A 13848-nucleotide genomic window follows, 5' to 3' on the forward strand; every position below is an offset into this window, starting at 1 on the left:
TTCTCCTTCCACAGACCTCTCTGGGAAATAGGGCTAGTCACTAGAGAAGAAAGTGAGGTCTGCAGATGCTGGAGATCAGAGATGGAAATGTGTTGCTGGAAAAGCGCAGCAGGTCAGGCAGCATCTAGGGAACAGGAGAATCGACGTTTCGGGCATTAGCCCTTCTTCAGGAATGAGGAAAGTTGGTCCAGCAGGCTAAGATAAAAGATAGGGATCTTAGCCTGCTGGACCAACTTTCCTCATTCCTGAAGAAGGGCTAATGCCCGAAACGTTGATTCTCCTGTTCCCTAGATGCTGCCTGACCTGCTGCGCTTTTCCAGCAACACATTTCCATCTCTCGTCACTAGAGAACCAAAATACTGTCATTCTCTCTATCTCTCTACCCACTCAAACCTGAAGCTCAGCTATCAGTGGCTGTCTTCCTTTCTGAACACAAAATCTGCCCAGAAGTGATATCGCCCAGGGGTCAGGAAAAGAAGAAACAAATCCAAGTTATTCTGAAGCCTGTGACATCTCGCGAGACAAGGGAAGTCAGTGCACGGAACATACGACCTTGTCCCCTCCAAGCCGTTAACCATCCTGATGAAAAAATACAATTGTCATTGTTTCACTGTCACTGAGTCAAAAACTACATCACTAACTGCATAGTTTGTCTACCTCCAGTATGTAGACTGTGCTGGTTCAAGAAGGCAGCTCACCCCCCACCTTCTCAAGGGGCAACTAGGGACGGGCAATAAGTGCTGGGCCCAGCCAGCAGTGCACAAGTCCCACGAGGGATTTTATTTAAAAAGGTCTCGTCTTGAAGGATTTAGACTTCCCCTCGTTCTTTTGTGGTTCCAAACCAACAAGTCCCTCCCCTGGAGCACTGTGGGCATCAGAACATCAACCGTGCTAACAGCTTGTCGAATGAAATATTGCTGCTGCTTTTCACATCCTTGTTCTAAGCTGGGTGTGAACAAGTTGGTCTGTGTGCAGTGCAGGGACTCGGTAATCTGGTTACAAAACTGGAGACAAATTGATGCTCAAAATCACAAAACTGTACCAAGGACTGGGCAGTTTCACATTTCAGTCTCACTCCAACACACAGCAAATGAAAACACCAAGGCAGCACATTTGTTAGACTCGGTTTAATTCCATCTTTCTTTTTAAAAAATAGCTGAGATGTTTTAAAACTATCCGAATGTATGTTAGGTCATGAAATATTGCGACAGAAAAATATATCTATTTCGTACAGTCTGCTTCAAGTTCGGGTTGAACACTGATGGGAAGGCGATGCTGTGTCCTGGGAAGCAGGGTGGTGCTCACAAAAGGGGATTTGCCGGACGTTAGGAAGAAAGGGATCAAGCACCTGGGAACTGTGGGCATCTTGCAGAAACCTTGTCAGGATGTGGAGGGGGGGGGGGGGGGGAGGTGCACACTTCCTTGGGCCAGCTGACCTGTGATGCTGAGTCTGTTGGCAGACTGCCTGGAGCTTTGACTCCACAACCTCAGGGAATAAGTTAATACACCACAGCACCCCACCTTTCCCGCTGAACAACAGGATCCTGGCTGATCTGACAGACCGAGAATCTCTCTACCCAGTCTTAAATATACACCACCAGCCAAATTTTCATCAAATCAGAAATATCAACAATTGAAAGGAGAACACAGCAAAAAAAAACCTTTTTTTGTACTCAAGTTGAGGTCATTTTTTGATTACACGGCATTCACTGAGAAATACAGAAGCAGGTATGGGCCATTCGGCCCTTTGGACCAGAGACGGCCAAATGGGTGGAATTTTGGAGCAATTGGATCTGACTGACTGGGAATACGGAGTGCAGTCAGCCATTGTGGAGAATGGGAGTTATCCCTAACCTATTCCAAACCTCCTCCATGGAATTCCATCACATGAACACATGCTTCCTGAATGACAGCACTGTTGTGGCCCTATGCGGTCTCCCTTCCAGATCACCAACTCAGCTCGCAACTCATAGAGACTGCCTTCAGTTACAACATCCTGTCCCTGAGGCTCAACATGGTCAGTCAGGTGAGGGGACCAATGGGACACTGCAAAAGCTGCACCTCAGTCATGTGCAGGATTCCCTCTGTTCATTAATGTTACTCTCACACACCTCCCCCACTGCCTCTGTCCACTCCACCCCAGCCTACACAGGGAGGAGGGGCATTCAGTTGGCTGGATGGCTGGTTTCCGATGCAGAGTGACACCAACGGCTCGTTCGATTCCCACCTCGGCTGAAGTTATCATGGAGGTCTCTGATTCTTAATCTACACCTTCCTTCCGGAGGCATCATGATCTCCACCAGTCTCCCCTCTCTCGGAGAGCAGCCCCATGCTAACAGGATGGAGACTTCACCTTGTTTCGAGTGTAGCATCGCTTCTGTGCTGTGACTGAAGAGGATTCTTCCCCCTGCCCCACACCAGGATCACTACCACCACGTACACTTTCACTCCTTGTGTGTCAGGGTTTGAGTATGACATTAGGCATCTGTGAGTGGAGATGTGTTGGAATATTCTGGGACTCCCATTCCCAGTCTGCTCCAGTTCACCGATCCGGCAAAAATGGGAGAGCTCGACAATAGGAGATGCCAACATGGAGGCAAGAGGAGGAGGAATTCTGCTCTCCTGAACCTCAACCTTGACTGGGAAATGCCGAGGGGGGTGGGGACGAACCTGCCAGGGCCCATCAGTGGGGACTGGTCATTTGTGGACAGGACCAACAGGCTGAGAGGGAACAGTGCAAAGCTGGTCTAGCCTCTATGTGACTCCAGGCATCAGGTTCCTGGTTCAACTAGCCTCCCCCCCCACTCCAACCTCTGCAAATGTTCACGGGACAGAACAAAGGGCTGTGGGGTGGATGGGAGAAGAGGAGGATTTGGTTCATTGGCTGGATTTATTGGAGTGTTTCTGAAGATAAAGCATCCCTTCCCAAAGAGCACAGGACAACCCCCATTTAGGAACCTCCACACCCACCCACTCACCCACCTCCCAGCTCCTGACAGCTGACAGTTTGGGAGGTGCCAAGGTCCCACTCCACAGGAGCTTGACAAGTGCATAGTCATGGCATTGTCACCCAATACCAACATCCGAAAGAGTGCCCACATCTAAATGTCTTGTGCCATTTGTTCTACCCGCTGTGCCAGGCTTCAAATCTGTGCCCAGGACTCTGTTAACTCTTGTACTCGCGTCTCCAGAACAGCACGCATGACTGAATACCTGCAGAGACAAACACCATCATGTCTTATTGTCCATCCTCAATGACAGTGTGGCACTCCCTCAGTACTGCCCCAGGGAAGGGGGGGGGGGGGGGTTCAGGAGTGGGATATAATACAGTTATCAGCGTCAGGGACAGTGTGGCACTCCCTCAGTACCACCCCAGAGAAGGGGGCTTCAGCAGTGGGATATAATACACAGCTATCAGGGACAGTGTGGCACTCCCTCAGTACTGCATTACAATTTCCTATGTAAACGAGTCATGCTGCTGTTCCAAACACATTCAAAGAGGTAACGTCAGGGAGATGTATTACAAATTACTGAGTAATTCTCTCAATTAACCCAATGGTCAGAGCTCTGACCAAAGTTCAAGTCGTCGCGGTTCAGGTGTTAGTTCTCTGACCTGGACTCCCTTCGTGTCCCACTCTTCCCTCGGCCCAACAATTGAAACTCACAAAAAATGTGAAACAGACCGGGACAAGAACTCACTTGCGTGTTAATTTCTTCACCTCTCGATCTTCCTCTTCCTTCAGTTTGACAATGAAACTCTGCAGCACTGGCATTTCAAACTTGATATACTGGGCAACCTGGCCAAAGGAGAGAGAGAAATACCTGAAGCATCAGTTGTCCTGAAGCAAGCCAGTGATTTCACTCTGAAAACACTGGGGACAGAAGCAAGGGAGAGCCATTAGAAACAACTGTTTGGCCCTGCACGAGACACCTATTCCCCTCCTTACTTCCGGCATTTCCAGCTCGGATCCAATAGGGAAGATGGATCCTGTTTTCATCAATCTTAGATGTGTTGGTGTACGCATTTCTGATTAGAATGGAAAATTCCCATATAAACATGTCACATTGTAATGATACCCTCCTGCCTGTGGTGGCATTGCAGCACCTTAGCTATGCCTTTCCTTGCCCATTCTCCTGCCTCCAATTCTCCACTTGATGTCAGTTATTCCCAGTTAACTATAGTATGGTTACAACACCAAAGGAAAGGCTTCAACCCTGAATCTCCAGAACATGACCTGTGTTTAAGGATTAATAGTCTAGCGATAATATTACACAGCCATCATCTCCTCTTATTGGGTCTTAGACATGACTTGTTTCCTTCATCCATCATGAGTCTCCTACAGCCCCTGTCAATTGGTTAAACGGGTGGCACGGTGGCTAACACTGCTGCCTCACAGCGCCAGAGACCTGGGTTCAATTCCCGCCTCAGGCAACTGTCTGTGTGGAGTTTGCACATTCTCCCCGTGTCTGTGAGAGTTTCCTCCCACAGTCCAAAGATATGCAGGTTAGGTAAATTGGCCATGCTAAATTGCCTGTAGTGTTAGGTAAAGGGGTAAATGTAGTGGAATGGATCTGGGTGGGTTGCTTTTCAGCAGGTCGGTGTGGACTTGTTGGGCCGAAGGGCCTGTTTCCACACTGTAAATAATCTAATCTTAAACTGCAGAGGATTCCTAATTGCAAGCAGACTCACCCAGAACCCTTCACAGGCACTGAGATCACTGAGCCAACATGAAACAGTTAGGGGTTTTTTGAAAAGATTTGTAACTCAGGTTGAGGTTCTGGATGTAACTTTGCTCCCTGAGCTGGAGGTTTGTTTTAGACGTGTCGTCACTGTACGAGGTAACATCATCAGTGAGCCTCTGGTGAAGTGCTGGTGTTATGGCTCACTTTCTATTTACATGCCTTGGTCTCTAAAGGTGGGTGACATCATTTCCTGTTCTATATCTCAGAGGGTGGTAAATGGGGTCCAGATCAATGTGCTTATTGATGGAATTCCCAGTGAAATGCCAAGCTTCTGGGAATTCCCGTGTGTGTCTCTGTCTCACCTGCCCCAAGATGGATGTGTTCTTCCAGTCAAAGTGGTGTCCTTCCTCATCTGTATGTAAGAATACTAGTGGGTCATGTTGTTCTGTGGTTAGTTGATGCTATGAATCCTGATGGCTAGTTTTCTGCCTGTTTGTTCAATGTAGTGTTTGATACAGTTCTTGCACGGTATTTTGTAAATGACATTAGTTTTGCTTGTTGTCTGTATAGGGTCTTTCAAGTTCATTAGCTGCTGTTTTGGTGTGTTCGTGAGTTTATGGGCTACCATGATGCCAAGGGGTCTAAGTAGTCTGGCAGTCATTTCCAAGATGTCTTTCATGTAAGGGAGAGTGGCTCGGGTTTCTGGGTGTCATTTTAAACAGGAACGACTACTATGAGAAAGCGAATGCACTGATTGAAGATGTGGACAGTTACCAACAGGTGGCGATACACCCGACACCACAATGAGAGAACTTAATTACAGCCTAACTCCAAACAACTTCAGAAATCTGGAAAACGAAACAAGACCAACTTCCAGAAAATGAAACCAGATGAATCCAATACACCACACTTATATGGATTACCCAAACTTCACAAGCCAGGAGCCCTCCTCAGACTCAGTCTCGCAACCTGGAACACCAATGTACAGATTGGCCAAGGAGCTACACCAAAGACTAAAACACTTAGTAAAAGCCTCACTCCACTCCACCCAAGAATTCCTGAAGACCAAAGACACTAAGATAGAAGAGGATGAAATAATGGTCTCCTCTAATGTAACAGCCCTGTTCACACCTGTCAACATCAACCTGGCCAAGGAAACACTGACTACATTATTAGACGACCCAAAGACACATACACCAAACACCAACAACTTCATCAACAAGGACAGTATCGTCAAGCTTGTGGACCTATGCCCTACCACCCACTGCACCTTCAACAACAAAACCTACAAACAAACCAAGGGAACACCCAAGGGATCTCTGATATCTTTGCTGATATCTGTATCTGATTGCTAATGGATGAGGCCAGACCCCTCAAAACATTTTAAGCAGGTAAGCCCACACCATAACTTTGCTATTTGTTTATGCTACGTGTACAGTGGATATCCCTCGAGTAAATTCGCTAGTTTTAAACAAACAGAATTTACAAACTTGTGGACTGAAACACAAAGAACAGAAAATAGAATCGCGGATAACTTATCCTGTCCAAGCCCAACATCAAATGATGCTGTTCCGAAAATACTTGCAACAGTCCCAGTCCACACCTCCCTGAGCACAAAGAGTCAAAATGACACAGATAGCTGACAGTTTGTGACATCAGAAGGGAAGAAGGAGACAGAGAAGAGTCCACACCTTTTCCACACACAACTTGAAGCTCTCAACTGAATCTAAAAAAGCTCTAATCTAAACAAAGGCTAGCTACATAGTGAGCTGGCCACTCCCTTTTGATTATTCCAGTTTCTTTGAAGACATCGAAGTCTTAGGCTGGAGGCATTATCTGTTAGGGTAAACAAAAGGGTCCCAATAAACTTTGGAACCTTGGGTCATTGGAACTTCTCTATAAAGAAAAATCAAGGCCATAACAACTAGTATTGTTGCAACGTCACAGTAGGGCAAACAGCCAATGGGGAACTTGAAACCAGCGTCTCCATGAAAACAACCCATACAGACCAAATACTGAACTCCAGAAGCAATCACCCCAACACCCACAAACAAAGCTGCATCAGAACATGATTTCAATGAGCCACCACACACCGCAGCACAGAGCAGAAGAGAAATATCTTTCCAGCGTATTCAAAAAGAACACGTACCCACACAGTCCGCCAATTTCTCAGCAACAAACCCAAACTAGCAGACACAGCACACATAGAAACACTCGGCACATTACCTTACATGAAAGACATCTTGGAAATGACTGCTAAGACTACTCAGACCCCTTGGCATCGTGGTAACCCACAAACCCACCAACAAACTAAATCAGCAGCTAATGAACTTGAAAGACCCTATACAGACAACAAGCAAAACTAATGTCATTTACAAAATACCTTGCAAAAACTGTAACAAACACGACATTGGACAAACAGGCAGACAACTGGCCCCCAGGATACATGAGCATCAACTAGCCACAAAACGACATGACCCTCTCTCACTAGTATCCTTACATACAGATGAGGAAGGACACCACTTTGACTGGGAGGACACATCCATCTTGGGACAGGCTAGACAGAGACACACACGGGAATTCCATCAGTAAACACATTGATTTGGACCCCATTTACCACCCTCTGAGAAATAGAACAGGAAATGATGTCACCCACCCAACGAACCTAAACACAAACAGAAAGTGGGCCATACCACCAAGGCTTCACCAGAGACTCATTGATGATGCTCCCTGGCATGGTGACGACACGTCTGAAACCAAACCTTCCAGCTCAGCCAGCAAACCTCCATTCATCAAACAGTTACTCACATCGTAGGTGACCTCTTCCCCAAGATCCTTCTCCATTAGAAAGATTTTCGCTATGGCTTCACAAGGTCCCTGCAGGATGCGGGCAATCAGAGGATAGTCAGAATCCTTTAACTTGGTCCTTTCTGGGAAGACAGAGAGAGAGTGAGTGACAGAAAGAAAAAGAGAGAGAGAGTCAGACAGACAGACCATAATGAGAGAAAGTGTCTGCCCCTGAGTGAACATGTAGGAGGTGTACAGTGTGCCCCGTTCTCTGTGAGGACATGGTAAACTGAGCAGGAAGTGGCCATTCAGCCCCTCCAGATGGATGGGAGTTAACTGTCAGCCCCACCCCCACATCTCTCACTCCCCTCCCCCCCCCGAAATATGAATAGGCTTGAATAACTTTGGCAATGAATCAGGCACAATCCTCGAGGCTCGGAAATTCCAAACAGGAAGATAACTTCTTCTCGACTGGGGGATAATCAGCCCGGCTGGGGGTTGCTGGGTCTGGGTGGGATGCACTTCAGTGGGCCAGTGCAAACTCAATGGGCTGACTGGCCTCCTTCCACACTGCAGGGATTCCATGCTGAATAGCTCTGGACTCAGTATGACTGTGTCATTCCTGTCCTTGAACTCCTGACCAATAAAGCCTAACGTGACATTCACCCCAACTGCTCTCCTCTTGCTGAGATCTCGGAATCTCCCCAAGGCTCTGATGTTTCATTGAGGTTCTGGGTTGCTCCATGTGCTGTGTGTCTGTGTGTCTCTCTGTGGATGACACACATTCACAGCACCTTGGAGAATGCTTGTGTCCAATGGTGCTCTCTCATCCACTCACTCCATGCTCCTACTGATGATACCCAACCTTCACTCGGGATGCTCTTGACCCTCCTCTTGGCAAATGAATGCCAAGGCAAGGACCCAGTCTGTGCCAGTGTTTTGGCATGACATTGGATGACAGCCATTGCTGTCTCCTCACTCGACAACTTGGACAAGCTCTCAAGATGGATTAAATCTTCATTAGCCACGGACTCACCTCCGCTGGTGTGGACAATATAAAGTGCCAAACTCGTCGAAACTGTTCTCGATCTGAAAGAAGAGGAGAAAGTCACATCGCTCAATCCTTCTCTTCGCCTTCCACCCTTCAGAGTTTCATGGTGGGGCTTTGCCAAATGCCCACACTCTGCTGCCCACCGCCACCACCCAGTCTCCTCTCCTCTCTTCCTGCAGGTGCTGGGTAAACTCCATCAGCCCAGAGAAACGGGCAGGGAGCGGGGAGGGGGCTTTGGCCAATCATGTTGTGGATGATGCAACGATTGCCGGATCAAACTGGAGACCATGAAGGGTTTCTCTGTCACCAAGCCAGGGCTAACAATGGTGGGCCAGAGGTGGGAGTGCACTTGAAGATGAGAAGCAAGGGAAAGGACATTTGTTTAAATGGATTTGGCGGGGGACTAGCATGGGCTTCCAGGGATGAAGGAAGTGACTGATCAGGAAGGATTCCAAATATCAGGAAGAGGTTCCAAGGCTAAAGAGGGGCACCAATGCAGTGCAGCAAGACGTGGAGGTGCTGGGTGAAGGGACTCAGTCTGACGGTACCAGGCAATAACACAGTAGGGAAGGGGCAATATTACAGGAATGGAGACAGTGAGCAATTCCAGTATCGGTCAGAGCAGGTAACAGCAGGAGGCCATTCAGCCCATCCACTCTGCTTGGACATTCAATTCGTGGCTGACCTGATCACCCACAACTTCCCTTTCCTGCTTGTCCCCCATCGCCCTTCATCCCTCCCTGATTAAAATCTCTCTGTCTCAGCCTTTAGTGACCCAGCCTCGCCATCCCTCTGCGGGAAAGAATCCCACCGCTTCACTCCCCTCAGACAGAAGAAACTCCTCCTCCTCTCTCCCTTTCTGAGACGACACCCTCTGGTCCCAGACTCTCCCACAAGGGGAAACAGTCTCTCCACATCTCCCTGAATTCCGTTCCTGACCAATCATCTGTTTTCAATCAAGTCAGTCCTCACTCTTTGTTCCTGTCAGTGAGTCCAGGCCTCCTGTTCAGACATTCCTGATGAAGGGCTTTTGCCCGAAACGTCGATTTTGCTGCTCCTCGGATGCTGCCTGAATTGCTGTGCTCTTCCAGCACCACTGATCCAGAATCTGGTTTCCAGCATCTGCAGTCATTGTTTTTACCTCCTGTTGAGACAGCCTGTCCACCTCTGGGACCAGCCGAGCATACCTTCTCTGGACTGCCTCTAAGGCCAAATGTACCTTTCCTCAGATAATGGTGTCTCCTGTGCTAACCCCTATGGCCACTCCAGGCGTTAACAGGATTCCAGCATCAAACTGCTACCTTGCCATCACTGTCTGCTTTAATTAGTTAGCCAATCCTCTACCCATGTTCATATCCAATCCCAGACACCAGGGGCTCTTATCCCATTACGTAATCTGACATGTTATACCTTGTTGAATGTTCCTTTTTGGAAATCTGATTCACAAGGATGTTGCCAGGATTGGAGGGTTTGAGCTATCAGGAGAGGCTGAACAGGCTGGGGCTGTTTTCCCTGGAGCATCGGAGGCTGAGGGGTGACCTTATCAAGGTCTTATAAAATCATGGAGGGGCATGGCGAGAGTAAACAGAGATGATCTTTTCTCTGGGGTGGGGGAGTCCAGAACTAGAGGGCATAGGTTTGGGTGAAAGAGGAACGATATAAAAGAGACCTAATGGCAACTTTTTCATGCTGGGGATGGTACGTGGATGGAATGAGCTGCCAGAGGATGTAGTTGCAGGCTGGTACAAAGACAACATTTAAAAGGCATCTGAATAGGAAGTGTTTGGAGGGATATGGGCCACGTGCTAACAAAGGGGACAAGATTAATTGAGGATATCTGGTCAGCAGGGACGGGTTGGATCAAAGGGTCTGTTTCTGTGCTGTACATCTTTCTGAGTGTATGACATCCAGTTTTTCCCCTTCACCTGCTTTGACACCTCCAACAGCTGGAATACATTGCTCAGGCGTTTCTTTCTCCTCCATGAGACCACGCTGACTCTGCCTGAGCCTCCTCCCTATCTGGGAATGTGGCACACTTTCATGTTCTCTGATGGACTCAGAGATTTTCCCCAGGAACAGACCTGGGAGTGGAGTGAACCGGGTACTGTCTGAGAGAAGCTGCTGAGGATTCCCAAAAGCAGGAAAAGACCTGGTCATAGGCCACAGCTTCAGTCAGGTCCCACAGCAGCTCATAACCAGGTCCATAAAGGACAAAACGATGGTGTGTTTGGAACAAATCACCCTTCATCCTCCTCCCACCCCCCCCAACACCCCACCCCCACCCCCCCCCCCCAGCACCGTCAGGGTGCAGCACCCCCTCCTTCACCCAGCCCCGTACCCAGCACATGGAACCACTGACCTTAAACTTGTTCAGAAGCAAGTTGAGAACCTGCAGAGAGCTCATGGTGCTGTTGACACGAACATTAGTCACGGAACCGAACGCTGGTGTGAAGACAGATGTCTGCGGGAAAGGAAGAGAGTGTTTCACTCCAGACGGTTCAGTCTGACCACGGTGAGGGGAGAGGAGGTGAGGGGAGGGAAGTGATGCACAATGGAACACCAGCTCTCACACAGACAGAGAGCAAGGAGCACGGAGAAATACACAAGGTGAGGCCAGCAAACTGCCTGACACACACGCCCCACTTCTCCCTCCCTCTCTCCCACTCAGCATCTCCAGCACACTCTCTGTTCTCAGCTCCCATCTCCAACATCCACTGGGCTGGCATTGTGAAGGACGGGCACATGCCTTTGCCAGCAGGGACGGACACACACGCTCAGTGTCTGGGACAGTGACTGGGAGCAGGAACCCAGCAGGGACTGCCTTTAACGGTGACCCCTGCTCTCTGAAACTGCGGCCCGATGGAGCTGAGATCCCAGCACTGAGCTGGAGTGTACCGGCTCCACCTGAACAGATTCCTCACTCCACAGGAAATCAGAGAGACAGGGTTCGCCACCCCACAGTCCCTGCGGTTATAGATCAATGCAGGACCTCAGGTTCCCCTTCCCCACAGTCCCTGTGGTTATAGATCAATGCAGGACCTCGGGTTCCCCAGCCCACAGACCTGGGAGTGCTATGCCCTTGCTGGGAGCAGTGTGAAGGGAGTGGATGGGGCAGGGTGTATCTCTGCCCACTCCTGTGACCATGTGTGGGCAGTAACTTGCAGCAGTGGGTACCTGACCGAGCAGGCAGCCACCAGGTGGAACCCGGAGTTGGAGAGTTGAGGGGCAGTGCAGCCATTGCTGCAGCTCCATGATTGAGACAGCCAGACAGTGATGGGCAAAAGGCAGGGCCTAGGCAGCAGACAGAGTCTCAGTCACCTGTCTGATTCATCCACACAAGCTATAGCTCTCACACGCTGCAGGCTGCACCACGCACCATAGCTACTGCTCTCACCTCCTGGCTCCAAGCTGACAGGACAGCTGGTGGTACAGAGCCCCTGCCTCTCCCTCAGGGATAGGAGCTGCTGTCTGAGTGGCTGTTTACCTTGTGGTTGTAGAAGTGACCGTTGATGGAGAAGCGTTGGCGGCGGATCCTGCGCTTGTCGCTGGGCGAGCGGAGGTTGGCACGGCGAACGATCAGTGCCCCCGCGTCACTCTTGGTCCTCATCAGCTGGGAGCTGGCAGCCTCTCCCTGGGAATCTGCTAACACAGGGGGGCACAGCACACAGTCACTGCCCCACTCTTCACCCCCCACCGACACCCGCTTCAGGCTGGCACGCAATACTCTGACCTTCACCCACCCCCCTTCACCAGAGGCATGGAGACAGAGAGAGAGAGACAGGAGAAAGAGAGAGACAGGAGAGAGAGAGAGAGAGAGAGATGTTCCATCCCACCAACACACGCAGGGCAGGGGATGAAAGCACTATGCCAGCCTGGCAAGGCAGCAGGGAGAGGCCCGGACTCATCCCTGCCATAGATGGGAGGTCACTTCCCCAGTCGCTCTATCCTCACACCTTGTTCATGCTAACAAGCACGGCCCCAGAGCTGTTCCGACCAGGACAATCGGATCCAAATCCTCAAAATCAGAGTCACGCCCTCTTTGTAACAATCCATCTTGGACATGGCAGGGGGGTGGGGGGGCATGGGTTAGCCATCAGGAACTGCCCTTTAGCTGAGTGCCTGGCTCACATCATTGCAGAGGGCAGGTACATTGCTGTGGGTCTGGAGTCACACGTCGGCCAGACCAGGTCAAGGAGGGCTGTTTCCTTCCCTGCATGACCAGACTGGGACCCCATCTGCCATGGAGTGTCTGGGTCCCACAGAGGCCTGGGATAACTAACAGAGTGCCATCACCCCAGTGTCAACACCTCCCAGCGCCAAGGGGAGCAGTGAGGAACATTCCCCACAAGGCAGGAGGCTCAGACTGCCCTCCGACCAAGACAAACTCAATTCCTCATTTTCCATCCGAGAGGAAGAGATGGAGGTGGAAAAGAGGGGGGAAAAGGCAGAGGCAGCACATCCAACTGGCCAGCATTGCAGCCTCCGAGGGGCTGAATGGCCTCTATCGCAGGTGGAAAAGGATTGGGCAGCAGCACCATTGGACGGATGATGGTCTTACCGTTGTCAGTGCGTGGGCCAGGCTCCTTCTCCTCAGACAGACTCTCGGCATCGTCCACTTTCACATCTGGGATGAGAAACGTGGTCTTGGGGAGCCTGAGGGAACAGACAGAGAGAGTGACAGAGACGTGGGGGGGAGGGAGTCACTGGAATGCGGGGGAGGGAGAGATGGGGTCACGGGGGGGAGAAGGGAGCAGAGCTTCAACCTGGCCCATAGGGGAAAGAACCATTCAATCTGATTTGAATTGGAATTGATTTGGAATTGGAATTGATTTGGAATTGGAATTGATTTGGAATTGGAATTGATTTGGAATTGGAATTGATTTGGAATTGAATGTCACGTGTACCGAGGCACAGTGAAAAGCTTTGTCTTGCGAGCAATACAGGCAGATAACAGAGTTAAGTAGCATAGGTAAGTTAATATTGGGTAAACAGCAGCAAACACAAAAACACAGGTACAGGTGAGTGTTAAGAGTTTGAGAGTCCATTCAGTATTCTGAATTCGAATTCAAATTCCAATCACCCTGCCATCATTCCCCCCCTCCCCCTGTTCACCTCCCCATTCCCCCCAGCCCATCCCGGGCCCTGGACCAGGGGTGGTGCCAGAGTGGTGGAGGGGTGATACAGAGGGGCAGTCCCCGGGGTAGAGGGAGGCGGGCTGTGTCCTTACCTCTCAGGTTGGAGGCTGCAGCCAGAGTGCCAGGAGGTGGAGGACGGAGGGGGTCGGAGTCGCTCGTTATCATCCTGCATCTGTAATCGGATCGGACGCC

At 49.9% G+C, this 13848-nt stretch overlaps 1 protein-coding gene across 1 annotated transcript in view; it reads right to left on the minus strand.

Moving 5' to 3' along the window:
- Positions 1-1112: 1112 nt before the first annotated feature.
- The window catches only part of LOC122542970 (ras association domain-containing protein 2), a 25163-nt gene continuing 12427 nt past the window's right edge, over positions 1113-13848 (minus strand). The window contains 9 exon segments of the mRNA XM_087984301.1: positions 1113-3213; positions 3700-3797; positions 7492-7613; positions 8507-8534; positions 8536-8559; positions 10881-10982; positions 12006-12160; positions 13080-13174; positions 13749-13844. Of these exon segments, the coding sequence (XP_087840427.1) occupies positions 3144-3213; positions 3700-3797; positions 7492-7613; positions 8507-8534; positions 8536-8559; positions 10881-10982; positions 12006-12160; positions 13080-13174; positions 13749-13844 (790 nt within the window). The 3' untranslated portion in view covers positions 1113-3143.

The sequence above is a fragment of the Chiloscyllium plagiosum genome, unplaced genomic scaffold (assembly GCF_037043375.1).
Source record: "Chiloscyllium plagiosum isolate Xiang-an unplaced genomic scaffold, Cpla_swu_hap1 HiC_scaffold_48, whole genome shotgun sequence".
Classification (NCBI taxonomy): Eukaryota; Metazoa; Chordata; class Chondrichthyes; order Orectolobiformes; family Hemiscylliidae; genus Chiloscyllium; species Chiloscyllium plagiosum.